Source organism: Haliotis rufescens, unplaced genomic scaffold, assembly GCF_023055435.1.
Source record: "Haliotis rufescens isolate VD_foot unplaced genomic scaffold, xgHalRufe1.0.p SCAF_4, whole genome shotgun sequence".
NCBI lineage: Eukaryota > Metazoa > Mollusca > Gastropoda > Lepetellida > Haliotidae > Haliotis > Haliotis rufescens.
In genome coordinates this window covers 58,780,134-58,807,978 of record NW_025964112.1, presented here as the reverse complement: position 1 = coordinate 58,807,978, position 27,845 = coordinate 58,780,134, and the positions used below count along the sequence as shown (strand labels likewise).

The following is a 27,845-nucleotide window of genomic DNA, read 5'->3' as shown; positions in this document are numbered from 1 at the left end:
GGAAATACCTCTCGGTCGTCATCGAAAGTAGCGCATGTTGATATTCCGGAAAGAGCTGATTGAGTTGTAGAGGGATGGCGTTAGCTTGTCAGCGGGACAGTTACCTTACTCAGGTATATTGTCACTTGTCATTTAAACTGACAACCGCCTCAGCATGCAGTGCATAATTTGGAGTAGTACACTTTGAAGATCTCCCAAATAACATTTTGAATTAAACACCCCGTTGATGTGATAGCTTGATACATCTTTGGATAAGTATACTGACTGATGTAATATTATGATTGCATCATCAAACATTGAAATTATCTTTTAGCCTTTTTACATTCAAATATATAGATTATGTGTTGAATAATTTGTCAGTCATGTATGGGAGCAATGATTTGTTACTTTTTTGTAACTTGATGTTGTCAACTAACAAAAATTAAGCAAATGACAATTTAGAGGGTGGCAGATCTTGGCCCAAAGTTATGTTATTTTAGAAGTGTTACTGGGATTATTTAATAATATAAATCATTATGCATTTTGTTAGTCTCAGATGGATAATCCAGATTATTATGCTTCAATCATGATTTAATAAATATGTGTGAACAACATAATATATTAGTTTGAACTATTATCTGGCTCAAGCAAGTTACAAGCTTTGTTCCTAGTCCCAAGTAGAGACTGAATGTTAGAAATTAAATGAGAAATATTTCATCTGAAAGTAAAATTTGACTGCAAACCTATTATGACTAATTTAACATTTATTACACACTAAAGGTTTCATTGTCATTTAGGGTACAAGAGATAGGTAGACCAGTGCATTTCTGCAGGTAGGCTACACTGATATGTACTATAACCAAAGACCCGTGAACATCTGGTCAGGCTTGCTAACTTGCATGTCATTGCGTGGATCGATGCTCATAATGTCAATCACTGGATTGTCTGGTCCAGACAAGATTATTTACATATAGCTCGAATAGTGGTGAGTGCGGCGTAAAAACATCAAATAAAGAAGCAAACTATAACCAAACACGAAACAGATATTCCAACTGTATGAAGGCGATCAATATGTAACTGAATCTGGACCAGACAAGCCTGTGATTGACATCATGAGCATTGATCCGTGTAACATACAATCAACCAAGTCAAGTTTTAATTCTTTAAGTCATTTTAGTCATTTGCTGCAGACTTGGACCCATATATCGAACTCTGAGCAGGTCCAGATAAATCCCTGACGTTGTTCATAATACCAATCACTTGTTTGTGTGGCAAAGACTCGATTAGGGCGGTCGGGTAGCCTAGTGGTTAAAGCGTTCGCTCATTAGGCCGAAGACCCGGGTTCGATTCCCGACATGGGTACAATGTGTGAAGCCCATTTCTGGTGTCCCCCGCCATGATATTTCTGGAATATCGCTAATAGCAGCGTAAAACCATACTCACTCACTCCCAGACTCGATTATGCACAGGTGAGTGGCAATATGATATAGATGTAATATTGCTGAATGACTGTATGTGATATCAAACTACACACACCCATTTGTTTCACTGAATGAGAATCCTTGCATGTTCACCAGAGTATCACCAGACGTAAAATATTGGTCACCAATAGAATAAAAATTGAGAATTGGTGCATGTAGTTCTCCCTGCATGTCCAGTCTGATGCACAAATAGTATGCCTGTTTCATCATTACATCCAATTCATGTTCAAATTCTTTATCCAGTCACTAGATCAGTAGTCAAGTCAAGTACCTCCCAAAATCATTACGGAGAGTCCGCTGTTGCAGCTGACATCAGTAGTCAAGTCACATACCTCCCATAATCGTTAACGAGAGTCCGCTGTTGCAGCTGACATCAGTAGTCAAGTCACGTACCTCCCATAATCGTTAACGAGAGTCCGCTGTTGCAGCTGACATAAGTAGTCAAGTCACGTACCTCCCATAATCGTTAACGAGAGTCCGCTGTTGCAGCTGACATCAGTAGTCAAGTCACGTACCTCCCAAAATCATTACCGAGAGTCCGCTGTTGCAGCTGACATCAGTAGTCAAGTCACGTACCTCCCAAAATCATCACCAAGAGTCCGCTGTTGCAGCTGACATCAGTAGTCATGTCATGTACCTCCCAAAATCATTACCGAGAATCTACTGTTGCAGCTGTCAGTGGTCAAGTCACGTACCTCACAAAGTCATTCTCAGTCTGCTGTTGCAACTGATGTCAATGGTCAAGTCATGTACCTCCCAGAAATCATCACATAGTCTGTCACAAGTGGAGAGATCCTGGTAAATCTGTGATATATACACAACTGAATGTTGCAGCTGACGTCAGTGGTCAAGTCATGCAAGCCGGCACAGCTGACAGTGGTAAATGGTGGGAAGAAGGAGAAGCTGTCAGGCTTTGATGTGGTCCTGGAGGACACGATCCTCTTCCCTGAAGGAGGGGGACAGGTAACTAACTACCTTTAGATTTCATTAATGCCACTGTAAGACTGTGAATGAAAGGCATTAAGGTCACAGTGACTTTGCAAGAGAAATTTGGATTAAGGACATTTTGTGGACTTTATCAACTTTTAATATCACATTCTTCTTGATCATTACAAGAGGCTTGCTGACTTGGTTGGTGCATATGATATTATCCCAATTGTGTGGATCGATGCTCATGATATCAATCACTGGATTGTCTGGTCCAGACTTGATTGTTTTACAGACCGTCGTCATATAGCTGGAATATTGCTGAGTGCGGCGTTAAACAACAAAACAACCAACCATTACAAGGGGCACCGGTGGCCCAGCTGACTAAGGTGCATTAGTTCGCTGTGTAAAGTTGCATCCCTTGGGCAGGCCGTAACCTATGTGGGTTTGAATCCTGGTTTGGCCAAAATTATGTTTCTTGGTTTGTCAGCACCATACCCATGCTCGTGGGTTTCACCAAAGTGGTAACGTCCGAGACCTGCATCACATCTTTCCTTCCACATTAAGCTGACACGACGTGATGTAACTGGAATGCTGTTCAAAGCTGCTCACACACTCACTCACTTTCCTCTTTTTCAACTGCTCTCTCACGCAACTGTTCATTGTGATCTTGCCAGGGGCAGTGGGGTAGCCTCATGGTTAAAGTGTTCGCTCGTCAATCAGAAGACCCAGGTTCGATTCCCCACATCGGTACAATGTGTGAAGTCCATTTCTGGTGTCCCCTGCCGTGATATTGCTGGAATATTGCTGAAAACGGCGTAAAACCATACTCACTCACTCTCTTGGTTTGAGCTAATCACTCTGAAGGTGACCTAATCACTAGTGGTGGGACGATACACCGATGCATCAGTGGATCGCAATATTTTACTTCCCGATACAAGTATCGATCTTAGTCACACACTAATTACGAAATATTGTTTCATCGCTCAAATGTTTACTTTAATGGCTGTTACACCAAACACTAATTAGTAGTGAAAAAAGGTAGTGAAAAAGTAAACATTTTCATCCATTGCTTCATGCTTGACACTTCCAACTGTAAATCACAGTGTGCCAGGTACTGGAATTTCCTGTCTATGAAAAAGATGGCTTACACACCACAGACAAGAGCACTTGCATGTATCGTGATACGTATTGGACAAGGTATCCTTATACATATCGGATCGGACCGCCTTCGTGGTCTTGTGGTAGAGCGTCCGCCCGGAGAGCGGAAGGTCCAGGGTTCGATCCCGGGCCGCGTCATACAAAAAGACGTTAAAAGATTGTACTTGTTGTTACCCTGTCTGGCGCTCGGCATTAAGGGGCTAAAACAAGGACTGGTCGGCTCGGAGTCAGTATACTGTGTCTGAGTGGGGTATTCATGTTAAACTGCGGCATGGTATCTCAGTGAGCTAGCACTATAAATCGGCATCAGTCCGGACTAGTACAAGCAGCCACACACACACATACACGTGCATGCACGTCGCTATATAAGTGCAATAATCTTGGACGTGACGTTAAACCCAATTTCACCTTTCACCTCACATATCGGATCGCACAGTTGGTGTATCGTCCCAGCCCTACTAGTTACTCTGATGGATTCTGTGATATAAGTATGACTAATGACATACCCAATTAATTTAGTACTTAACTGCCCAGTGACCCCTTCTATGAAAATGCTTCATCACTAAAACTGTATTCACTAGAGCTGTTTTATTGTTCCGATATTTAGCCAAGAAGTTTTGTTTGTGTTCCAGCCTGATGACCGGGGAGCTGTGAGTATGTTTTTTGTCCTAAGAGATAGTGGTCATGAGACAACAATTAGAATATCATTCTAGTTAGGCAAAGTAAAACAAAAACAGTTAACTTTCATCATTTATTTGCCACAGTAAAAATCATCAACCATAGTAAAAAATCGTTCTTAGAATGAAACCTACTGGTCTGTTTCAGAAAATGAATTTCATTATTATTCAATAGATGATGTTTTTAACGTGTAGGAAACAGGAATGAGATGATGTGGTGTGTGGTGTTCTTTAAACTGCCTGGTTACCTTGGTGGGTGTTCAGTTTACTCATGGTTATTGCATGGTTTGTTGTCTCTGGGTGTTCAGATCAGTGGTGTGAGTGTTGAGGATCACTCTGTGGTGTTCAGATCTGTGATGTGAGTGTTGAGGATCACTCTTGTGTTCAGATCAGTGGAGTGTGTTTAGGATCACTGTGGTGTTCAGATCAGTGATGTGAGTGTTGAGGTTCACTGTGGTGTTCAGATCAGTGGTGTGTGTTTAGGATCACTGTGGTGTTCAGATCAGTAGAGTGTGTTGAGGATCACTCTGTGGTGTTTAGACCAGTGGTGTGTGTTTAGGATCACTGTGTGGTGTTCAGATCAGTGTTGTGTATTGAGGATCACTCTGTGGTGTTTAGATCAGTGGCGTGTGTTAAGGATCACTGTGTGGTGTTCAGATCAGTGTTGTGTATTGAGGATCACTCTGTGGTGTTCAGATCAGTGTTGTGTATTGAGGATCACTCTGTGCTGTTTAGATCAGTCGAGTGTGTTGAGGATCACTCTGTGGTGTTCAGATCAGTGGAGTGTGTTGAGGATCACTCTGTGCTGTCTAGATCAGTGGAGTGTGTTGAGGATCACTCTGTGCTGTTCAGATCAGTGGTGTGTGTGTTGAGAATCACAGTGGTGTTCAGATAAGTGGTGTGAGTGTTGAGGATCACTGTGTGGTGTTCCGATCAGTGATGTGTGTTGAGGATCACTCTGTGGTGTTCAGATAAGTGGTGTGAGTGTTGAGGATCACTCTGTGGTGTTCCGATCAGTGGTGTGTGTGTTGAGGATCACTCTGTGGTGTTCAGATAAGTGGTGTGAGTGTTGAGGATCACTCTGTGGTGTTCCGATCAGTGGTGTGTGTGTTGAGGATCACTCTGTGGTGTTCAGATAAGTGGAGTGTGTTGAGGATTACTCTGTGGTGTTCCGATCAGTGATGTGTATTGAGGATCACTCTGTGGTGTTCAGATCAGTGGAGTGTGTTGAGGATCACTCTGGGGTGTTCAGATCAGTGGTGTGTATTGAGGATCACTCTGTGGTGTTCAGATCAGTGGAGTGTGTTGAGGATCACTCTGTGGTGTTCCGATCAGTAGAGTGTGTTGAGGATCACTTTGTGGTGTTCAGATCAGTGGAGTGTGTTAAGGATCACTGTTTGGTGTTCAGATAAGTGGTGTGTGTTGAGGATCACTCTGTGGTGTTCAGATCAGTGGAGTGTGTTGAGGATCACTCTGGGGTGTTCAGATCAGTGGTGTGTATTGAGGATCACTCTGTGGTGTTCAGATCAGTGGAGTGTGTTGAGGATCACTCTGTGGTGTTCAGATCAGTGGTGTGTGTTGAGGATCACTCTGTGGTGTTCAGATAAGTGGAGTGTGTTGAGGATCACTGTGTGGTGTTCAGATCAGTGATGTGTATTGAGGATCACTCTGTGGTGTTCAGATCAGTAGAGTGTGTTGAGGATCACTCTGTGGTGTTCAGATCAGTGGAGTGTGTTGAGGATCACTCTGTGGTGTTCAGATCAGTGATGTGTATTGAGGATCACTCTGTGGTGTTCAGATCAGTAGAGTGTGTTGAGGATCACTCTGGGGTGTTCAGATCAGTGGTGTGTGTGTTGAGGATCATCTGTGGTGTTCAGATCAGTGGTGTGAGTGTTGAGGATCACTCTGTGGTGTTCCGATCAGTGGTGTGAGTGTTGAGGATCACTCTGTGGTGTTCAGATCAGTGGAGTGTGTTGAGGATCACTCTGTGGTGTTCAGATCAGTGGTGTGAGTGTTGAGGATCACTCTGTGCTGTTCAGATCAGTGGTGTGAGTGTTGAGGATCACTCTGTGCTGTTCAGATCAGTGGTGTGTGTGTTGAGGATCACTGTGTGGTGTTCAGATCAGTGGTGTGAGTGTTGAGGATCACTCTGTGGTGTTCAGATCAGTGGTGTGTGTGTTGAGGATCACTCTGTGGTGTTCAGATCAGTGGTGTGCGTGTTGAGGATCACTTTCTGGTGTTCCGATCAGTGGTGTGAGTGTTGAGGATCACTCTGTGGTGTTCAGATTAGTGGTGTGTGTTAAGGATCACTCTGTGGTGTTCAGATCAATGGAGTGTCTTGAGGATCACTCTGTGGTGTTCAGATCAGAAGAGTGTGTTTAGGATCACTCTGTGGTGTTTAGATCAGTGGTGTGTGTGTTGAGGATCACTCTGTGGTGTTCAGATCAGTGGTGTGCGTGTTGAGGATCACTTTCTGGTGTTCCGATCAGTGGTGTGAGTGTTGAGGATCACTCTGTGGTGTTCAGATCAGTGGTGTGTGTTAAGGATCACTCTGTGCTGTTTAGATCAGTGGTGAGTGTGTTAAGGATCACTGTGTGGTGTTCAGATCAGTAGAGTGTGTTGAGGATCACTCTTGTGTTCAGATCAGTGGAGTGTGATGAGGATCACTCTGTGGTGTTCAGATCAGTGGAGTGTGTTTAGGATCACTGTGTGGTGTTCAGATCAGTGGTGTATGTTGAGGATCACTCTGGGGTGTTCAGATCAGTGGAGTGTGTTTAGGATCACTGTGGTGTTCAGATCAGTGGTGTGTGTTTAGGATCACTGTGGTGTTCAGATCAGTGGAGTGTGTTAAGGATCACTGTTTGGTGTTCAGATCAGTGGTGTGTGTTGAGGATCACTCTGTGGTGTTCAGATTAGTGGTGTGTGTTAAGGATCACTGTGTGGTGTTCAGATCAGTGTTGTGTATTGAGGATCACTCTTGTGTTCAGATCAGTGGTGTGTGTTAAGGATCACTCTCTGGTTTTCAGATCAGTGATGTGTGTTGAGGATCTTTCTCTTGTGTTCAGATCAATGGTAAGAATGTGTTGAGGATCACTCGTAGTGGTGCAGATGCAGTCCACTTTGTCACAGAGGAAATACCCCCAGAAACCCAGGTGGATCTACAGATTGATTGGAAAAGAAGATTTGACCATATGCAGCAACATTCAGGTAAATCTTTGAGGAGAGTTGTCTTTTGAAATATCACATATAAAGTGGTGACCCTGCTCTCAAACTATTATTGTTGAATTTCTATTGACTTCAGGACTGACAAAAAATGACTCAGCGAAAGAGAGGTGGTCGCCAAAATTTTTCACAACATATGGGGGTGGGGACATGAAAATATGACACGGTTGTTGTGTTTTAAATATAAAAATGGTGAATTTGAACATCTGAGACTAATCAGTGATTGGTTTTCTTGATAGTATGTCATTGAACTAGATTATTTTTAGCTTTGTCGTTGTTGTCATTGTTGTAAAACGTTTTACATTTTCGACTTCTTCTCTGAAATAGCTGGATGGATTCAGCTCTTTTTGGCTACTACAAGGGTGTTCATGTTTGATCGACCCGTTAAGATTGGGGATAGAGTAGATCTTCAACAACCCATGCTTGCCATAAAAGGCAACTAACGGGATCGGGTGGTCAGGTTCGCTGACTTGGTTGATGCATATGGTCGATCCCAATTGCGTGGATCGATGCTCATATCAATCACTGGATTGTCTGGTCCAGACTTGATTATTTACAGACCCCCGTCATATAGCTGGAGGATTGCTGAGTGCGGCGTTAAACAACAAACAAACAAACAAATCATGTTTGATCCAGGCATCAACATTGGAATTTCAGTATGGCCACCAGGCTGCCATCTTTGATTTACAAGTAAACACATTACACTTCTCAGCCATTTCCTTTCAAAATGTAATGAAATTTGGTATATGTGTAGTTTGTAGAAGGGCTCAAGGCATGTTTTTCACGAGATTTTAAATTGTGACCTTTATTTGACCTTTGCTTTTTGACCATGCTCCTAAACTCTGTCAAAAGGCATTTGCTTGCATTGTATACATCATCTCCTCTGTAAAGACTGGACCAATGAACCTGAAACTCCACATGCTTGTTCCCAACAACGATGACACTCCAATTTGTTTAATGGGTTTGAATCCAATTTTCATTATGCTAGGGCAGCCATTATAAAAGCATTTTTATTGCCATTACGTGACCATCTTTCTACAAAATGTAATAATTTTGTTGATGGGAAGTTTACATGATATATGGCTTATCTATTGGACAAGAGGTCGGTCACATGACAGCGAAACTTATGTTCATAAGTGTATGAACCCCAGATTTTGACGTTTGTATGTTTTTTACAAGACTCTATTGTTGTCATGACGTAAACAATGACATAGTTCTTTCACAGTCCTGGGGAAACTCCTGGGAATTCCCTTCACATATAAATACAGAAGCTTTGTTTCTGATCATTTGGGGGGCGGTCGGGTAGCCTAGTGGTTAAAGCGTTCGCTCGTCACGCCGAAGACCCGGGTTCGATTCCCGACATGGGTACAATGTGTGAAGCCCATTTCTGGTGTACCCCGCCGTGATATTGCTGGAATATTGCAAAAAGCGGCATAAAAAAATCATACTCACTCACTCACTCTGATCATTTGGACACTCTAATCTTGAATTTAGAACTTTAGCCTAGCATATTTGGAGTTTGCAAATGTATGTTGCCTGGGTGAAGCCGCAGGTACACCAGTGTATTATTCTGACATAGCTACACAGGTCTGACTCTGTTTTGCAAAATAGCCGCCTGCCTGCCAGCCCGTGGCAAGTTATATTTTGGTCAGGCTAAAGGTTCTGAATTTCCCAAGCCCGACTGGCTACTGAAATTTTAATGGTTATTTCTTTATGCACACCTCTTTATTGATAAAAATAAAAAAAAGATCTCCCATTTCTGTAGATTAATACGACCATAAAGATTTTACAAAAGCAATGTTAATATCTGTAACGAATCAGTGTTGCGTATGTAGCAGGGCGTGGAGTCATCCCACAGATGACATCCTTACCTTGTCAGCTTGGGGTTAACCTCTTTGGTCCTGTGGACAAGACGTCTGACCTCTGATCAGAAGGTCCGTGGTTCGAATCCCATCACGGGACTCGGAAATTTTATGGCCGCTACATTGGCGCCCAACGTGGGGCTGAGCACGTTCATATTAAATTTGAGCAAAATAAGCCTCAGTACCCTACTATGCGGCCCGAGACGTGCCTTCTGTTGATGAGGGAGTATGTAGCAGGGCGTGGAGTCATCCCACAGATGACATCCTTACCTTGTCAGCTTGCTGACGGGGTTAACCTCTTTGGTCATGTGGACAAGGCGTCCGACTTCTGATCACAAGGTCCGTGGTCCGAATCCCCTCACGGGACTCGGAAATTTTATGGCCGCTACACGAGATTGGATTTATCCTCTTTCATCTTGTTTGAGTGACTGTTGTCACTGTATCACTGTAAAACAAATGCATTTTGATTGGTTCTAAATTTGTAGTTTTAACTTTTAAGGCTAGCTAGCTCACCTGGCCAGCAATATTTTGAGACTTTTTCACACACCGGTTTCAGGGCAGCATCTGGTAACAGCTGTAGCAGATTCCATGTTCGGCTACAAGACTACTTCATGGTAAGACATGTTCGCTGTTGCATCAATTCAAAGTTTTATTTGACGTCAGTGCAAGTTGTGGGATGATTTTGTATCAGGAGTCCTTCTGTAAAGCTTGTTTGTTTTCTTTTAAGTTACTATTTATTATGTTTATGAGGGAAGTGGGGTAGCCAAGTGCTAAAAGCGTTCACTCATCATGCCGAAGAGCCTTGTGCGATTCCCCTCATGGGTACAGTGTGGGAAGCCCATTTTTGTTGTTCCGTATCGTGAATACGACTAAAAGCAGCGTAAAACAATATTCACTGACTCATGTTTATGATAATTTTTTATCCCCCGCCCAACAAAGTTGGCAGGGGATATAGAAACGGGCTCCGTCAAAATATTTTCATGAAACTTTGCTTGTCTGTCAAGTACATGTTGAACTGGTGCCTTTTGCTATTTAGAAATTTTAGAAATTTTTATTTTTTACGTTTACATGGCAACAAGATGGACTTAGGTTCTGTGAGGGTAGGGTTTGTTTCCGGAGCATAACTCAGAAACCGTTCAATATTTTTTCATAAACTTTGCAGGTCTGTCAAGTACATGCTGAACTGGTGCCTTTTGCTATTTAGAAATTTTAGAAATTTTAATTTTTTACGTTTCCTTGGCAACAAGATGGACTTAGGTTCTGTGAGGGTAAGGTTCGTTTCCGGAGCATAACTCAATTATTATTTTCATCAAACTTTGCAGGTCTGTCAGGTACATGCTGAACTGGTGCCTTTTGCTATTTAGAAATTTTTATTTTTTTTATTTTTTACGTTTCCATGGCAACAAGATGGACTTAGGTTCCAAACTCTTCTTTTTTTTACAATTTCCATGACAAGTTCCACCTCGATTAAAAAAGGTTAGGGTTTGTTTAGATTTAATTATGTCATAAATTCTGCAACAGGGGCGGGTGATATAGCCATGTTAGTGGCAAACTCTTGTTAGTTTTCCCAAGGTTGCTTTTTTTTTCATTTATGACATAACCAATAAAGAGCATAAGATCCTTTGTTTACACTATTTCATTGTTATTATGTCTCTACTGAACATCTATTATTTGAGTTTCGTAAGTACATTGGAGTGGGGTAGCCTAGTGGTTAAAGTGTTCGATCATCATGACAAAGGCTTGGGTTTGATTCCCTACATGGGTACACTGTTTGCCTGTTTGAACCCATTTCTGTTGCAGCTGACGTGGCTTTAACATTGCTCAATTAGGCGTAAAACCCAACTCCCTCACTCACCTTTGCTAATCCAGACCAAATTTACAGTCCCAAATTTATCATATTTATAACAATATGTCTGTCTAATCTGGGCATCCTTCATTCAGGATTCTGGACTGAAATTATGCAACAAGGGACTATTTATGTCATGTAATTCATGTCCTCTATTCTGCCACTGCCACTGTCATCAATAATCTTTGATATAAGTGTTTGAAAGGCATTTAGAAATGATACACATAAGGAAGAGAATATATGGATGCCAACTTCTTTATTATGAGGAACACAACGTTTCGGAGTAGGTATATACTTTCTCCTTCATCAGGTAAATGAAGGATGAAGGAGTAAGCATATACTCCGAAACGTTATGTTCCTCATGATAAAGAAGTTGACATCCATATATTCTCTTCTTTAATCTTTCATACACATGTTAATGTTTGTTGTTGAAATAGCATTGTATTAACTTGTGTCACAATTCTGCTCATGTTTTTTAAGAACATCAAGAATTAGAAAGAATGGATTATTATTTTTATCAAAGGATTGTAAGGATACTTCCTTCAATAATTTGTAAACAATTTTGATGAAGGGAACGGATTCTTGTAAAGGTTCAGATCAGTATTTTCTCTCAAGCTTGTGCGTTCATGTCATGGTAGCAAGGGACACAACTGCTACCATCTCACTGATCTGGACCACTGTCTGACCTGGAATAATCCTTGGGTCCAGCACAAGTTTGGTTTCGACAGATTTCACTGTACAAATAATTGGAATTCTATAGTCCAGTTGCCATTCCAGTGAAGCACCTGGTGGATTTGGAGTGAATGAAATGTGTGGTTGAGTTTTCATAGGTTTAAATGTTTTGTTTAGATTGTTGGTCACCAAGTCTTGAGTGAACAAATGCAAGCTGGATTTTACCTAACAGCTCCAACAAACTGAATATGTTGTTATGCATTTGTTAATAAGTTCATTTGAACAAGTGTTTTCCAGCCTGTGTTGGTCTGAATCTTGGGGATGCTGGGTAAGAATTAGAGTTGTGACAATTAAGCGATATGTATTCAAATCACGATCTCTAGGTATCCGATACGATATATCCATATGGTTTCTATGTATCGATACAATAACGATACATTTCATTGAATAAATTAATCTGTTCTGAAACAAAATATTTACTCAGTCCCTCGCTACAACGCTACCAATGGGGTCCTAATAATTGGTGGGCGTTATAGACGATGAGCTGTTTAACCAAGGTGGAGGCGGGGGAGCGCGCTCGGCCAATCTCACGATCTTCGCCTTGTCTCGCACATTGCAATGATACAAGTTGTTTACGGTTCATTGTGTAAAAAATATATCCATTATGTTTTCGCCGTTTGTTATTATTTACAAGCCTTAACTGTCACATTCAATGTGAAAGTACTCTACTTACATGAAAATATCGATCGATAATGGTAGTAACAGACGCTATGAGTGAAGAGCCAATCACAATTCATTATGCAAGTACAGAGTGTTTCAGTGGCATTGATTGGTCATGTTGCTTAAAATACGGAAAACGAGAGTTTTGACCAGCACTAGAATTTATTACATGTTCGCATTCATACACATTCATACAAATATAGATACACATTCAAGCCAGATTAATTGGTTTGATACAGTTACTTGATCCGAATCAAAAGGAATGACCGTCGTGTTGTGACAGCAACTACATGTGAGTTGACATTGTCGCCTCAAATTGGATTGCCCACTAATTAAGAATATGAACTTCGCTTGTGGTTCTCTTTTATTGCATGCATGCGCTTCTAAGATCAAAGGATGTATAGTGTGAAAAGTTAACTAGCAGAACAATCGTATTTCCGGGACTTGCCGCGGATGTTTTCAAACAGATTATTAGAACTCCATTCAGCGATAAACGGTTGATTATGCAATGAGAAGCGTTATGTGCAAATAGACACCGAACAACAATACAATCATGTCTGTGTAAAACTCGCAGTATAAAAAGTGTACATAAATTCAGTGTGATGAAAATTATTTGTGTTTTACCCAATCATGGTTTAATGGCCAAGAAATATTTATTTTAATATGTGTGCCAAATTAGTAATTACTCTGTGTGTCAAATTGATTTTTATTTTGTATTTTCCTAATTAAAAGTTTCAAATAAAAAGTTTTTGAGATCTTTCTTTTATCTAACTTCTTGAATTTAAGAACAAAATTACATGGATTACACAAAATGAAACTGCAGAATTTAGTTTAAAGATTTTATTTTCTTAAAAACAGGCATGTTCAGCAGTAAATTGTGTATCGTGATACATATCGAATCGAATCGAATCGTAAAGCAAATATCGCGATACGTATTTATCGGTTTCAATGTGTATCGTCACAACTCTAGTAGGAATGTCAGTCTCCATCAACCCATGCTTGTCACACGAGGCGACTGAATGGATCGGGGGGTCAGGGTCAGTGACTTGATTGATTACATGTCATTGAATCCCAGTTACATAGATCAAGGTTCATGAGAGGTGGAATCTGATTGGTCAGGAGGGGGAACACAGAAGGGAGATAACTGGTAAAGGCCACTGGTGGCGCCACAGTCAAGTCCAGAACTTCGAGCCTAGTTCAGCAAGGGTGGAAACTGGACTTTTAGAGTCAGTTAAGTCCCTTGCCTCAGGAAGATGTGCCCATGATGTCAGTTACTGGATTGTCTGGTCCAGACTTGATTATTTACAGACTGCCACAATATTGCTGTGGCATTAAACAACAAACAAAACCTAGGCCTAGGATAAATAGGTTATGCAAACTGATATTTATGTCCCGGTACAAATATCTGTGATCAAAACTTGTGTGAAGCTTTGGACTTTTTGTTCTGTTCATCTTGTAACAACATACTTTTCGGGAGAAAATAGTCCAATCCTTTCCTCATCCATCTCCATCTAAATGTTTTTCTTCATAAACAATCAGGAATCTGGGAGAAAAGGTGTCGTTTATAGAGCTGGAAACCCCCCAGATGAAGGCAGACGAACTGGTGACGCTGGAGGAGACAGTCAACACAAAGATCCGGGACGCGGTCCCCATGACACCCAAGCTGTATGAGAACAAGGATGATCCTGAGCTAGCTCTAGTAAGTTGGGAGATTTTAGCCAGTACCTTCAACAGGCATTGCTTTTCTTTGTGTTATGGTGTAGTAAAAATAATAGTAAAAGTCAAGCCAATTTTCTTCATTTATGGATTTTCTGGGTCAAAATGTTAAAAAAAGATATTAATAATTAATATTAAGAAAATGCCTCTTGACTGGGATGATATATGATTTATTTTCCCCTTGTGCCATGTATAACATTTGAAGAAAACATCTGGCAAATAGGGCTGTTAAATACAAGTTTGGGGTAAACAAAATCTATTCCTGTTTGTATTCTCGTATTGAGAATTTTTCGAGTCAGTCAATGAATGCCATTGCAACTGTCTGTCAGTGAGTTTGACCATGACTGGCTCATTACAACTTTGGTTCCTGTATTTCAACTAAAGTCAACCTCTCCAGCGTGTGTTGTGTGTATTGCAGGTTCGAGCTCGTGGCCTCCCAGATGACCATGTGGGCCCTGTGAGAGTTGTTACAATCGAAGGCATCGACTCCAACATGTGCTGTGGTACCCATGTCTCCAACATGGCACATTTACAGGTGAGCTCTAAGAAACAACATTGAATGCCTTTGATTATATAACAGGCTGAAGAAATGTTTTTCTTAATCATTTACATTTTAGATATATAGATGTTTGGCTTACCTAGACCAAAGGTCTGTGTGAGCTGATGTTATGACTTCACCAAATTGAGTGAGTGAGTATGGTTTTACGCCGCTTTTAGCAATATTCCAGCAATATCAAGGCGGGGGACACCAGAAATGGGCTTCACACACTGTACCTATGTCGGGAATCAAACCCGGGTCTTCGGCATGACGAGCGAACGCTTTAACCACTAGGCTACCCGACCGCCCCTCACCAAATTGAAGCTTGTGCTGCTTGTTTCTACCAATGACACCGATGCCTGTTCTTAAGATTCTGTCCATTCCATTTTCTTTTTGGAATAGAAAAAGTTTTAAGTTTTGAGGAAAATATCTGTTTTACCATATATTGCCGTCTATTAAGCGACCCCCACATATAAGGCGGTCCCCCTGTACAAGCCTTCAAAATCAATGCTAATTTATATACCCCGTCTATAAAGCGAATCGAAATGAAACACGTCACCAGCGCAAGCATATTTGCAATAAAAACATGTTTGTCTTCTGCAGAAAAAAATTATATCGTATCCCTTCATCGAATTCAGGGAAACGAACAGATAATAACAATTAAACTTGGTCAATACAAATTTGAAATTTGAGATAAAAAACACTAGACATGATAATTTACAGATTAAATTGTATTTCCTTTTCTGATAGGCATTGTTTTATATGGAGAGATTAATAATTACCGTGTGTATATTTTCGTAAACTAAGCCGGAAGTAGCAATCAGCTGCACACACCTTTCTCGGGACCTACCGGTGATTCAGTTAAAAATTACCTACTAATATAACTTTAAAGAGTTTTCATACAATGATCGGAAGAATTGTATCTGAAACCATTATTTTATAAGGAATAATATATTCCAATATCATGTTATTTTAGTTGCAGCTTTACCATATATATTTGAAATAAATTAATAAGCGTAGCACTTTGGTAGAGCTGATCACTATTCCCGAATATTTTTTCGTATGGAACAATCTGACCAATCACCGTCAATGCTCCCGCACACACTCGCGATAGCGAAAACTTTATGTTGACAACAAATAGTCAAACTACAACAAATATGACTTTCAGCGAGTCAATGTATGGCTTGTATGATATATATATCCATTCTTTATCCACTAAATTTCGTTTCAAGGCATCAATAGCGGCAATATGTCTCGAACTTCTAGACGCGTATCTGCACAAACCCGTCCATCAGGAGCACCGCCATTTCCTTTGGTTCAAGGCAGCCACTGCCAGTGGGAGGTGCTCCTGTTTGGAATTTGTTCACTTTTCACATGCGAGGGATCGTATCCGAGTCATACATCGATGATTGTATTCAGGCCTACACAGATCCAGACATCCTCGTGCACCATCTCTAGTATACGCAACTACTTCTCCATCAGCAAGGGCGGCTCGCCAGCGAAGTCCAAGACGACTCTCACTAAATGGATCCAGTTGGCTCTCTTCAGCACCCGACTGAACAGGATGTTCGTGCTCCGGGCTGGTGGTTGGAGATACAGCATCTCGTGCCATTGGCACTTCTACAGCCTCTCCTTCTACGCCAATGGCAACGGTTACTTAGTCTTCTGACTTCAGCACAAGTTCTCACTTTGAGAGGTGAACAGCCTTGCCTCCAGCGTGACAATTGCCAGGTCCCAGGTCCCGATCTGCCTGTCGATATCTCTACGTCCACATCTATGGTGGCTAGTCATTATGAATGTTTGCGCCAGAGTCTCTTTACAGCCATTAGTCCCATCTCCACACCTCTTCGTCAACGCTTGACCATGGGTTGGGGAACGCATTTCCATGATCTACTGGTGGCAGGGCGCTGGTACGTCGAAGAGGAGCAACTCCATATTAACAATCTCAAGTTTAAGGGGGTCCTTCACGGCCACGTCCCTTTGGATCCAGTTGGACAATCTGTCGGTCGTTTGTTATATAAACAAGATTGGCTCCACCAAGTCGATGTTGTTCCTGTTACTGTCAATCAACTTCTTCCGGCTGATCGACTCAGTGATCATTCAGGTTCGAATGAGACATATTCCGGGATCAACAGCATAGCCAATTCTGACCTGACAGACGTTGTCCAACGGAATGCCATCTCTAACCGATGACCTGAAGTTTACCCATGCCCAGATATTAACCTTTTCACAACCAGGTTAAAACGATCAGCTTTCCTGGTTAATCTCTCCCATCCAGGGTCCTCAAGGTATGGGACCTCGACGCCCTGGCTATCTAGTGGGAAGGCTTCAACGTATACGCCTTTTCTCCGATGGGTGTTCTACCCTGGGTCCTTCAGGAAAAGGCATCTACCAGCCTCCTGAAATGTATTTTGATACTGGCCAGCTCGGGGATGGTTCACAACCTTGATGCAACTCGCAGAAAGATTGTTACACCATCTTCCACTAAGGGACAGTCTTCTCCTTCGGCATCACTCCCACCTGCTCGGCCCATCACTCAAAACCCTTCATTTTTGCGTCTAGAGCAATAGGTCCCTTGTCGCCAAAGGTCTTGACCATGAGTGCAGTGAAGACCATCAGGAAAGCTCACCATACCTCTACTAAGACCCTCTATAACCACAAAAGGAAAGCATTTGAGGCCTACTGTTGAGCTCGTGTCATCACCATGCCCACCACTGTTTCTCCGCAACAGAACGCCGACTACCTCCCATCATTTAAGATCTACCCGGAAGCTTAAAGAGTCTGTCTGCCAACTTAGGATCCTACAAAGTATGAAGCGCTTGCTCACAAGGACTTTTTAGTTGATCGCCTTGAAGACTGTCTTTCTCCTGGCCCTTGCAACTACTGCGCGAGTTAGCAAAATCCATGCTCAGGATCTTAACAGGGTCCAGTTCCAGTGGTTACTGAATGGAACGTTTTTCTGTGCCTTCGCTGGGATTTTATCGTGCAAGAATCAGCTTCGGGGACAACCAGTTCGGCTGTTTACCATCCTGTCACCGATGTCCATCTTGAGCCCTGATGACTTTAAAGATATCTCTCTATGTCTTGTTCAAGCACTCCAAATCTACCTTAAGGCAGCAAGACAACTTTGACGCACCAGAAGAGGCTTAACAACGGAAGTCTCACGTACAACAGTCTCCTTTTGGCTTCTTACAACCATCCTACGGGCATACATCCCCGCTGGATTGCCTCCCCCTGTGATGTCAAATGCACACAAGTCAAGCCGTCACCTCTACCATGGCCTTGCGCAGCAAGTGCACCCTCTCTGCCTTAATGGAAAGGTGCTCCTGGAAGTCAGATACAGTCTTCGCTTCCCAGATTTCCGTTCGGTCTGCACCATCTCTGCCTTTATGATAAGGTGCTTCTGGAAGTCAGATACAGTCTTCGCTTCCCACATTTCCGTTCAGTCTGCACCATCTCTGCCTTTATGGAAAGGTGCGTCTGGAAGTCAGATACAGTCTTGGCTTCCCACATTTCCGTTCGGTCTGCACCATCTCTGCCTTTATGGAAAGGTGCGTCTGGAAGTCAGATACAGTCTTGGCTTCCCACATTTCCGTTCGGTCTGCACCATCTCTGCCTTTATGGAAAGGTGCTTCTGGAAGTCAGATACAGTCTTCGCTTCCCACATTTCCGTTCGGTCTGCACCATCTCTGCCTTTATGGAAAGGTGCTTCTGGAAGTCAGATACAGTCTTCTCTTCCCACATTTCTGTTTGGCCTGCACTATCTCTGCCTTTATGGAAAGGTGCTTCTTGAAGTCAGATACAGTCTTCGCTTTCAACATTTCCGTTCGGTCTGCACCCTCTCTGCCTTTGTGGAAAGGTGCTTCTGGAAGTCAGAAACAGTCTTGGCTTCCCACATTTCCGTTCGGTCTGCACCATCTCTGCCTTTATGGAAAGGTGCGTCTGGAAGTCAGAAACAGTCTTGGCTTTCAACATTTCCGTTCGGTCTGCACCCTCTCTGCCTTTGTGGAAAGGTGCTTCTGGAAGTCAGAAACAGTCTTGGCTCCCCACATTTCCGTTCGGTCCCTTGGTCCTGGCACAGCAGCTGTCGACTGAACACCACCACAGATAGCCGATACGTGTACCCTTTCCTATTCTTTGTACTACATATCCTGTATATACAGAAGAATACTTGGCACTATTGTTCCTGTGTTTATTGTCCTTTTTATTAGTCGGACTCCCAGACGAGTTCCCATCAGTGGGTAGGATCTCTCGTCTGTAGAAACTTAGGTCTTCAACATCGAAGTCACCGCAAGGCGCTACTCGTCAGCAATGTTACTTATGAATTGTGCTGAATTTGTTAAACATGCTTTATGTCTAAGAGCTCTCAGAAATACCTAATCATCAGATCTTGTATATATTCATGTATATTTCTATATTTATACTTACAATACACAGATTACTCATTCTCTCACTCCTTGACCATAGCTTGAAACAGCTCACAATCAAAGTTTAAAACAGGGGAGATAATTATTGCCTCCCTTTATCATTTCATGCCAACAGGGTATTTTCACCGATATACATATGTAGTTTTGTTTATCGGCTTGTATATTTCATGACAGATTATGTTTCCACTGTACAGTATTTTTCCACAAAGTTTCTAAAAAAGTGCTTTCATTTATTGATGTTGTGAAAACATGAACTGACTTTGACTGTTTGGGTTTCAGGCAATAAAACTGTTGTACACTGAGAAGGGAAAGAAGGGGAAAACCAACTTGTTCTTTGTAGCTGGTGACCGAGTCCTGTCCTACCTGGGCCGGTGTTGTGCTGTAGAGAAAACTCTCACTGGTGTACTCAAGTAAGTCACCTGGTCGTGGGGAGGGGTGGTTGGCTTAGTTGTACAAGCTGGTGATGCAACACGTGAAGATCCAGGTTAGAATAGGTCTTCCGCAACTCATGCTTAAATAAAAGACGACTATGCTTGGCATAAGAGTGAGTGAGTGAGTGAGTATGGTTTTATGCCGCTTTTAGCAATACCCAGCAATATTACAGTTGGGGACAACAGAAATGGCCTTCACACATTGTACCCATGTTGCAAATTGAACCTGGGTTTTCGGCGTCTTGTCATAAGAGGCGACTAATGGGATTGGGTGGTCTGACTTGGTTGATGCATGTCATCATATCCAAACTGCGTAGATTGATGCTCATAATGTCAATCACTGGGTTGTGTGGTCCAGACTCAATTATTTACAGACTGCCATCATATAGCTGGAATATAACTGAGTGCGGCGATAAACAACAATCGACATCAATCAACAGCTAGTGGCGCCGAAGGCCTGGGTTCGATTGTCCACATGGATACAATATGCGAAGCCCATTTCAGGTGTGCCTGGATGCGATACAGCTGGGATATTGCTTCGAGTGTTGTAGACCACACATATTCTCTCATACTAATTGGGACCTCCGGTTACTCCGGCTTCTCGTGATGGCTCAATCACGATCTTGTGGCCACAATGGCTGCTACATGTGTACAGTACGTGCATGGGCTACCTCACGTTACTCCACTCGCACTTGTTAGTTGTTACTTGTCTGATTGTGACGAGGCATCTCCATAGTAACAGTATCAGTCACCAGGCAACCAAAATTACAGCAACAGTTGTCTTCAGCAACCTATGCTTGCCGTAAAAGGTGAATATGCTTGTCGTAAAAGGCCACTAACGGGATCGGGTGGTCAGGCTCGCTGACTTGGTTGATACATGTCTTCGATCCCAAATGCGTGGATCGATGCTCATGATATCAATCACTGGATTGTCTGGTCCAGACTCGATTATTTACAGACCGCTGTCATATAGCTGGAATATTGCTGAGTGCGGCATTAAACAACAAACCAACCAACCAAAGATAAGTCAAGTAGATTTATTTTTCAGGAATATTCCATTACAGTGATGGATTACATTGCTGCCTTTCAAGTTTTTATGACCCAAACATGATAAGACATTTTGTTGAAATTAGCTAGTTTATCGATCCATTGACCACAAAGTTTGAAAAGTTATTTTCTCTTTCACTACATCAGCATAGGGTGCAAAGTAACACCTTCATACATCACAAACAGCCACTTTTATTTCTCATTTCTCACAACTAGCATTTCATTACAGAAATTAATTTAGAAATCAATTTCATTTTATTCTTTTGTCTGGTAGTGACCTTTAAATATTCAAGATCTAACAAGATCGGGTGGTCCGGCTCGCTGACTTGGTTGATGCATGTCATCGTATCCCAACTGCGTAGATGATACCCATATAGTCAATCACTGGATTGTCTCGTCCACACTTGATACATTACACACTGCCATCATATCGCTGGAATTATTGCCAAGTGTGGTGTTACACAATAAACAAACAAACAAACAAACATACAATCTCAGTATGGATTTGACTTTGCAACCACTACTTACAAGACCCTGCATACATCCTGTAGGTTTTTGTTGCACAATGCTTTGCATATTACGTGATGTAAAAAGTATACTCGCACTCAAGATATTATTTTGTTTTGTGGTAAGCTGAAGTATCAAGTCCAATTACTTCAACATATTCAATTTTCTTTCAATGTAACAGAAATTTGGAGTTATCCCCCTTTCATTATGATTAGTCTTATTCCTTTGCTAAATAATCAGACAATTGTAGCAGTTCAAAAATATTTTTTATCAATCAGATGTTTTTTATGGATATTTAATCTTCCTAAATTATATATAAAAATGGAAAGAAATTATGATTAACATATTCAGTTGTGATGTTGCCATGTCCTGGATTCTTATGGACAGGACTATGAATGTATAGGTATCATGAAAACATTGTTATACATCATGGTTTTATCTAAACCTGCTCTGAGGCCGATATTTGGGCTCCAAGTCTGCAGCAAATGTCAGTAGACATTCCCAAATGGGAATTAAAAAATTCTCAATGTTATATTTATAACTGAAGTGATGGCTTGGTCACAGTGAATTGGATTTCATTGAAAACAGGACTAATAAAGAGGAAGCTGTTTAATTTATGATGATTGCATTGAATACAATACATCTGGAATTAAGAAAATAAGAACATTTAAAATATAATAGTTTTTAAATGAGTAACAATTTTTCCCAATTTGCCTGCTCGGGGCACCTAGTTTTGAATTCTTGATTAATAGAGGATACTTCATGTGTCGAGTAAAATATCATGTTTCTCTCATCTTGTGACGGAGGAAAAGAAATATTTTCACGATTGGCGTTTGGTAGAAGTTTTAAGCAGAATTATTTTCAAAACATATCTACCCTTTGGTCTAAAAATACCCAAGGGAGTAAAATTATTTTGAGTATCCAAAGATTAATTGAAATTTTGAGAATAATGCAATATCGCCTCCATGGTCTAGTGGTAGAGCGTCCGCCCGGAGAGCGGAAGGTCCGGGGTTCAATCCCCAGCCGCGTCATACCAAAAGACGTTAAAAGATTGGTACTTGTTGTTACCCTGTCTGGCGCTTGGCATTAAGGGGCTAAAACAAGGACTGGTCATCTCAGAGTCAGTATACTGTGTCTGAGTGGGGTATTCATGTTAAACTGCGGCATGGTATCTCAGTGTGCTAGCACTATGAATCGGCATCAGTCCGGACTAGTACAAGCAGCCACACACACACACACATATACACGTGCATGCATGTCGCTATATAAGTGCAATAATCTTGGACGTGACGTTAAACCCCATTTCACCTCACCTCACCTGTTGTATGGTTATTGAATTCATTTTCTAACCACTGAGGGTGCAGTAGCGAAGCCTCAAGTGATGAAACATTGTTTGATACCTGCCATATTTCAGGTGTCCCCCTTCATGATTTTGCTGGAATATTACTGACAGCAGTATTAAGCCACACTCACTCATTCACTATTAACCCCTGTGAGGTGTTTAAAAGGAAAGATGTTTTATTTCAGAGGTCCTTTAGACCAACACGTTGATCTGGCAGATAAAGCTGTGAAGGGCTGGAAGGCTGTCCAGAAGGTCGGTCTTGTTTCTCACTCTCTCATAGCAATATCAATTATCTGTATCATTTCACGTTTCTTTTCCCATAAGGTTAAGAATAACTGAGTTCATGGTATCGAATGTCTACTAGTGCAAACATCACTTCACGCGCACCAGTGTATGGTTTATGTCATGTGGACGGCATTGTTGACGTCATTCGAATGTTATTGTGACATAAAGACAGAATGACGTCACACTAGAAATGACGTCACAGATTGTTGACGTCAGATTCTTGACGTCAATGGACAGTTTGGGTTTTCTAAGACGGCAGTTGTGGTCACTGATCAGTGCATGTTTCTAAAGGGGAGCTCAAAAGGATTAAGAAATAATGGGTAATAAAGAAATTATAATACTCGCGTGTGTGACACTGATTTTATGAAACTTTTGTAGGAATTCATCTATTAACAGTGCTTTCGCTCGGGAAATACAAAAATTCTGACACTTGTTTCATAAACTCATAACAATCACTATATATGACCATCCTTTGGAGAATTTCAAAAGCAATACGTGCCAAATAAATACATAATTCAACTGTCAGTCCAACAATGTATTTACCTTTTCTACCTTGATCCTACAATGTATGGTGTGCTCGTCATGTATTTGGGCCTATGGCCTTTCATGCAATAAACATTTATATTGAACTGAATATTGACTAATTACTGGCTGTATATATGCCTTGACAGACCTTTATGATTTGTAAAATCTTATTCTTTGACTAATCTATTCTGATGAATTTATTTCAAGCAGTCAGTCATGATGGTATTTCCCTTTCTTTCAATGCCTGATATCTTCTTTCAGTGTAGGCGAATAAATGTCATGTTTGAAGATGTAAATTTGTAGATCAATAGTAAATACTGAGAACCTAGCACCTATTTCAAGGTCTGTACATCATAATTTCTGTTGCTGTTCAATCTCTTTAAAATCAGATCTTAGTTCTTGCTACCGCTCAACAAGATCTGAGGACATCCTATTATGGGTCACGTCAGAAGGACCTTTCATCTGACCAGTCAAAGCGTCGCTTACCAGATCATGAAAGTGACAGTCGGATTTTGTTTTCTAGTCGTGCAACCTTGAAAAATTTAACATTCTGAACAACATTTATGGGCTTTATGACTGTATCCATACAATCTAAGCCATCTAATAGCCAATAAAGAATGTTCTTTTGTTCAGTTTTCACATTTTAAACGAGAATTTGTCAAAATATGTTTGGAAGCATAGTCGCCAGTTTGAAACTAGTGTCAGAAAACAGGAGAAAGCTACCTTCTGATTGGCTGATGTTGACTTATTGTCAGTCATTCCATTGGTCGGTCAAAGTTTCACGAAAGGTCCGTCTGACATGACCCACAATGGGATGTCTTCAGATCTTTGGGTAGCGAGAACTAAGATCTGATTTAAATGTGATTGGTTGATAAATGTCTCAGATATAGCAATGTTTGGTTGGTTTGCTTGTTGTTTAACGACGCACTCAGCAATATTCCAGCTATATGACGACCATCTGTAAATAATCGTGTCTGGACCAGACAACCCAGGGATTGACATCATGAGCATCGATCCACACAGTTGGGAGATGATGACATGCATCAACCAAGTCAGCGAGTCTGACCACCCGATCCCATTAATCGCCTCTTATGACAGCCTAGTATCCTTTTACGGCAAGCATAGGCTTCTGAAGACCTACTCTACCCTGGGTCTTCACGGGTCCAATGTTTGGTAGTTTCCTTTGTATCTCAACAACTGCTGTACACAACCGCTGTGACAAGTATGAAAATATTCTATGTTCCAGACATCCACTGGCTTGTTGAAGGAGGTTGCTGTATTGGAGGCTCAGGCTTTCAAGTCAAAAGTAGAGAAGGAAACTGTGTTTGTGACTCACAGGTAAGCTGATGTACTGTTATAGATCAAATTGAACCCTTTAAATTATGAAAAATATTTTATCTCAGAATGTGTGTAGTGGTATATTGTTTGTGGATTGGTTCGGTGCTCATTCTGTTGTCTTTGTATGTGCCCAACCGATTTCATACTCAAAGCTGTATTATTGTTAAACCAGCATCAAACCCAGTGCAGTTTCCAGTTCATTTTTATGTGGATTACACAGGCAGTGGGTAGCCAAGGGGTAAGGCGTTTGCTTATCACACAATAGAATCCCTCAGTGGTTCAGTGTGTTGGTTGGGGCGGTCGGGTAGCCTGGTGGTTAAAGCGTTCGCTCATCACGCCGAAGACCCGGGTTCGATTCCCGACATGGGTACAATGTGCGAAGCCCATTTCTGGTGTACCCCGCCGTGATATTGCTGGAATATTGCTAAAAGTGGCGTTAAAGCATACTCACTCACTCACTCACTCAGTGTGTTGGTGCACCTGCTGTGATGTGCCTGGAACGAATTAATCATTCAGTCAAGTATTCAGTCAGTGGCCATGTTGGAGTAACAAAGGGACATAACTCCTACAGTACTAGTCTTGCTTTGGTGTTTCAGGAAGGAGGGTGATGGTGACTATATGAACATATTGGTTGGGGAGCTGCAGGCTGTCGAGGTGGGTCACGTTACACTGTCATTAGCAATCCTTGGGGAAGTACAAGTGTGCTGTTATGCAAAGGACATGCAGCGTGTGTCCATTTAATAGAGAGTTCTGGCTGCATAATTGCCAAAAGGTTCTCTATGTAGCAGATGTAATGATCATTTCATGGTCTGGCAACTTTGTACCTGTGCTGTGTTAACCAATATTGACCTGCATCATTTTTTCCTTTGTTCCGATATTAAGATGACAGGTTGTGAACTGCTATTCACGTTTTGTGAGTGAGTATGGTTTTATGCCGCTTTTAGCAATATTCCAGCAATATCCCAGTGGGGGACACCAGAAATGGGCTTCACACATTGTACCCGTGCAGGAAATCGAACCTGGGTCTCATGTTTTGTCTTTTTGTTTGTTTATTGTTCAATGCTGCACTGAGCAATATTCCAGCTTTATGACAGTGGTCTGTAAATAATCGTGTCTGGATCATACAATCTTGTGATTGACATTGCAGTTGGGGTACAATGACATGCCATCACACTGGGCTGGGACAAGTCCAAATTTACTACCCGGGTACCTGATCCCCTATTACCCGACCCTACCCGGGTACCTACTGTAGGTCCCAAGAGTTGGTAACAAAAAGTCTGATTGGTTATTGTTTTACCGCAGCCTTGGCCAAAACTATTGAGATACATGTATAAAACAATCAGATCATGCGTACACTGAAGACGACTGAAGCTTTATCTTTACTCAAACATATACAAGTGAAAAGGAATGTGTGCATCATCAGAAAAAATGCGAACATCAGCGACTTGTAGTGTAACCACTGAGCTGATGTGAGTTTTTGTCATTAAACCATATATATCGCCTGACTATGCTCGAGTCTGGGTAGTCGTGTGGGTACCCATGTCCTACTCAGGACCCACCCTACCCGAGTTACCCAGCCCAGCCCTACATCACACTCGTCACTGAGCCTGAACACCACAGTTTATGGTCTCTGGTCACCAACTCGGACTCATATCGCACGTTGTATAACTTCACCAGTACATCGATATAACAATTCAACCATTATGAATGCTTTTCTTCCACACAGGGTTTAAGCTGCCTTGTGACTGTAGGGGATGAGAAGGGGGCTGGACTGTTTGTGTTCGCTGGACCAGAGGCTGTAGTCAAACACATGGGGCCAAAGTAAGGACTCAGATAATGTTGCTGATTGATGTTGCCTGTCAGCATGGGCAAAAATGAAGTAATACCAACTACAATGTTAATCATGCTTCCCATCTGCTCTCATTGTTCAGGACCACCTTAGTAGTCTAGTCTCTGTCCAGAGTACAAGTGGTTGGTATGATCCCTGGCCAGGCTTTACTTAAAGATGGTATTTGTTGTTACCCTGCCTTGTGCTCAACATTAAGGGGATAATACAAGGACTGGTCAACTCAGAGTCCGTACACTGTGTCTGAGTGGGCTAGCACTACAAGACTGGCATAAGCTTGGACTAGTACGAGAAGCCACACACAGATGTGCATGTGCATCGCTATATAAGTGGCGATAATAATCTTGAACGCGACGTTAAACCCCATTTCATCTCGCCTCATTGTTCAGAGCCAAAGTGGATACTAATCAGTTACCTCCCTTCCTTCCAGAATCTGTGATCTGTTGGAGGGAAAGGGTGCTTTGAATGGTGGCCGGTATCGGGGCAAGGCCAACAAGATGGCTAATCGCAGCAAGGCCGAGGCGGCATTGCGGGAATACTTTCAGCAAACTAAACCTGAGTGCTGATCATGTGTTCACCAAGAATTTCATCACCTGTTGCCAGTGAGAGTAAGAAGATATTGTTATAAATATGATATGATTGATAAAATTGTACAGTTTCAACACATCTGAATCACCTAATCAGTGAACTTGTACAATGGTCCCTTTGATTGCATTACTTAAGGATATTCAAGATTTAATCTTGTACTACATCTTCGTTGGAGATTGTGTTGTTAAGGAATGAAAATAGTATTCTTATGTTTGTTTGTTTTGATTTTAGATGTGATTAATTTAATAATTTCTTCTTCTTGTGTTGTTAAGGATTGAAAATAGTATTCTTATGTTTGTTTGTTTTGATTTTAGATGTGATTTATTAAATAATTTCTTCTTCTTGTGTTGTTAAGGAATGAAAATAGTATTCTTATGTTTGTTTGTTTTTATTTTAGATGTGATTAATTTAATAATTTCTTCAAAACAAATAATAATGTTTGACATATTGATAAAAGTTACTGTCATCACAATATAATGTTTCATAAGTGTGTAAATAAAGCTCAATAAATATTATTTGATTCTCATGGTTTCTCCTGAATCTGGACCAATAAAACCATTGCTAGTTTCTGCTTGGTTGGAGAGAGTTGCCCCCTTTCCCATTGAAAAATTAAGACAGGGTCTGCCTTCTGTCACCAGGCTCTCCCTTCTCTTACCAGTCTCTCTCATCTCTCATCAGGCTCTCCCTTCTCTCACCGAGCTCTCCCTT

The 27,845-nt window shown here is 41.5% G+C and overlaps 1 protein-coding gene across 1 annotated transcript; it reads left to right on the top strand.

Annotated features, from left to right (window-relative positions):
• LOC124114069 (alanyl-tRNA editing protein Aarsd1-B-like) lies at positions 1-27,663 on the top strand. The gene is made up of 13 exons (XM_046474614.2): positions 1-113; positions 2,295-2,423; positions 4,181-4,198; positions 7,291-7,432; positions 9,866-9,923; positions 14,087-14,246; positions 14,682-14,798; positions 19,508-19,638; positions 22,741-22,807; positions 24,612-24,703; positions 25,300-25,357; positions 26,430-26,524; positions 26,980-27,663. Exons 1-13 carry the CDS (start codon positions 75-77, stop codon positions 27,113-27,115), a joined length of 1,242 nt encoding a protein of 413 aa, XP_046330570.2. The 5' UTR covers positions 1-74; the 3' UTR covers positions 27,116-27,663.
• The last annotated feature ends 182 nt before the right edge of the window (positions 27,664-27,845 follow it).

Coding starts and splice junctions, on each gene's coding strand:
- LOC124114069 (XM_046474614.2), top strand. CDS start 75: ATGGCGTTAGCTTGTCAGCGGGACAGTTACCTTACTCAG. Junction 14,247..14,681: donor ATGATCCTGAGCTAGCTCTA/GTAAGTTGGGAG, acceptor TGTGTATTGCAG/GTTCGAGCTCGTGGCCTCCC. Junction 26,525..26,979: donor GTCAAACACATGGGGCCAAA/GTAAGGACTCAG, acceptor CCTTCCTTCCAG/AATCTGTGATCTGTTGGAGG.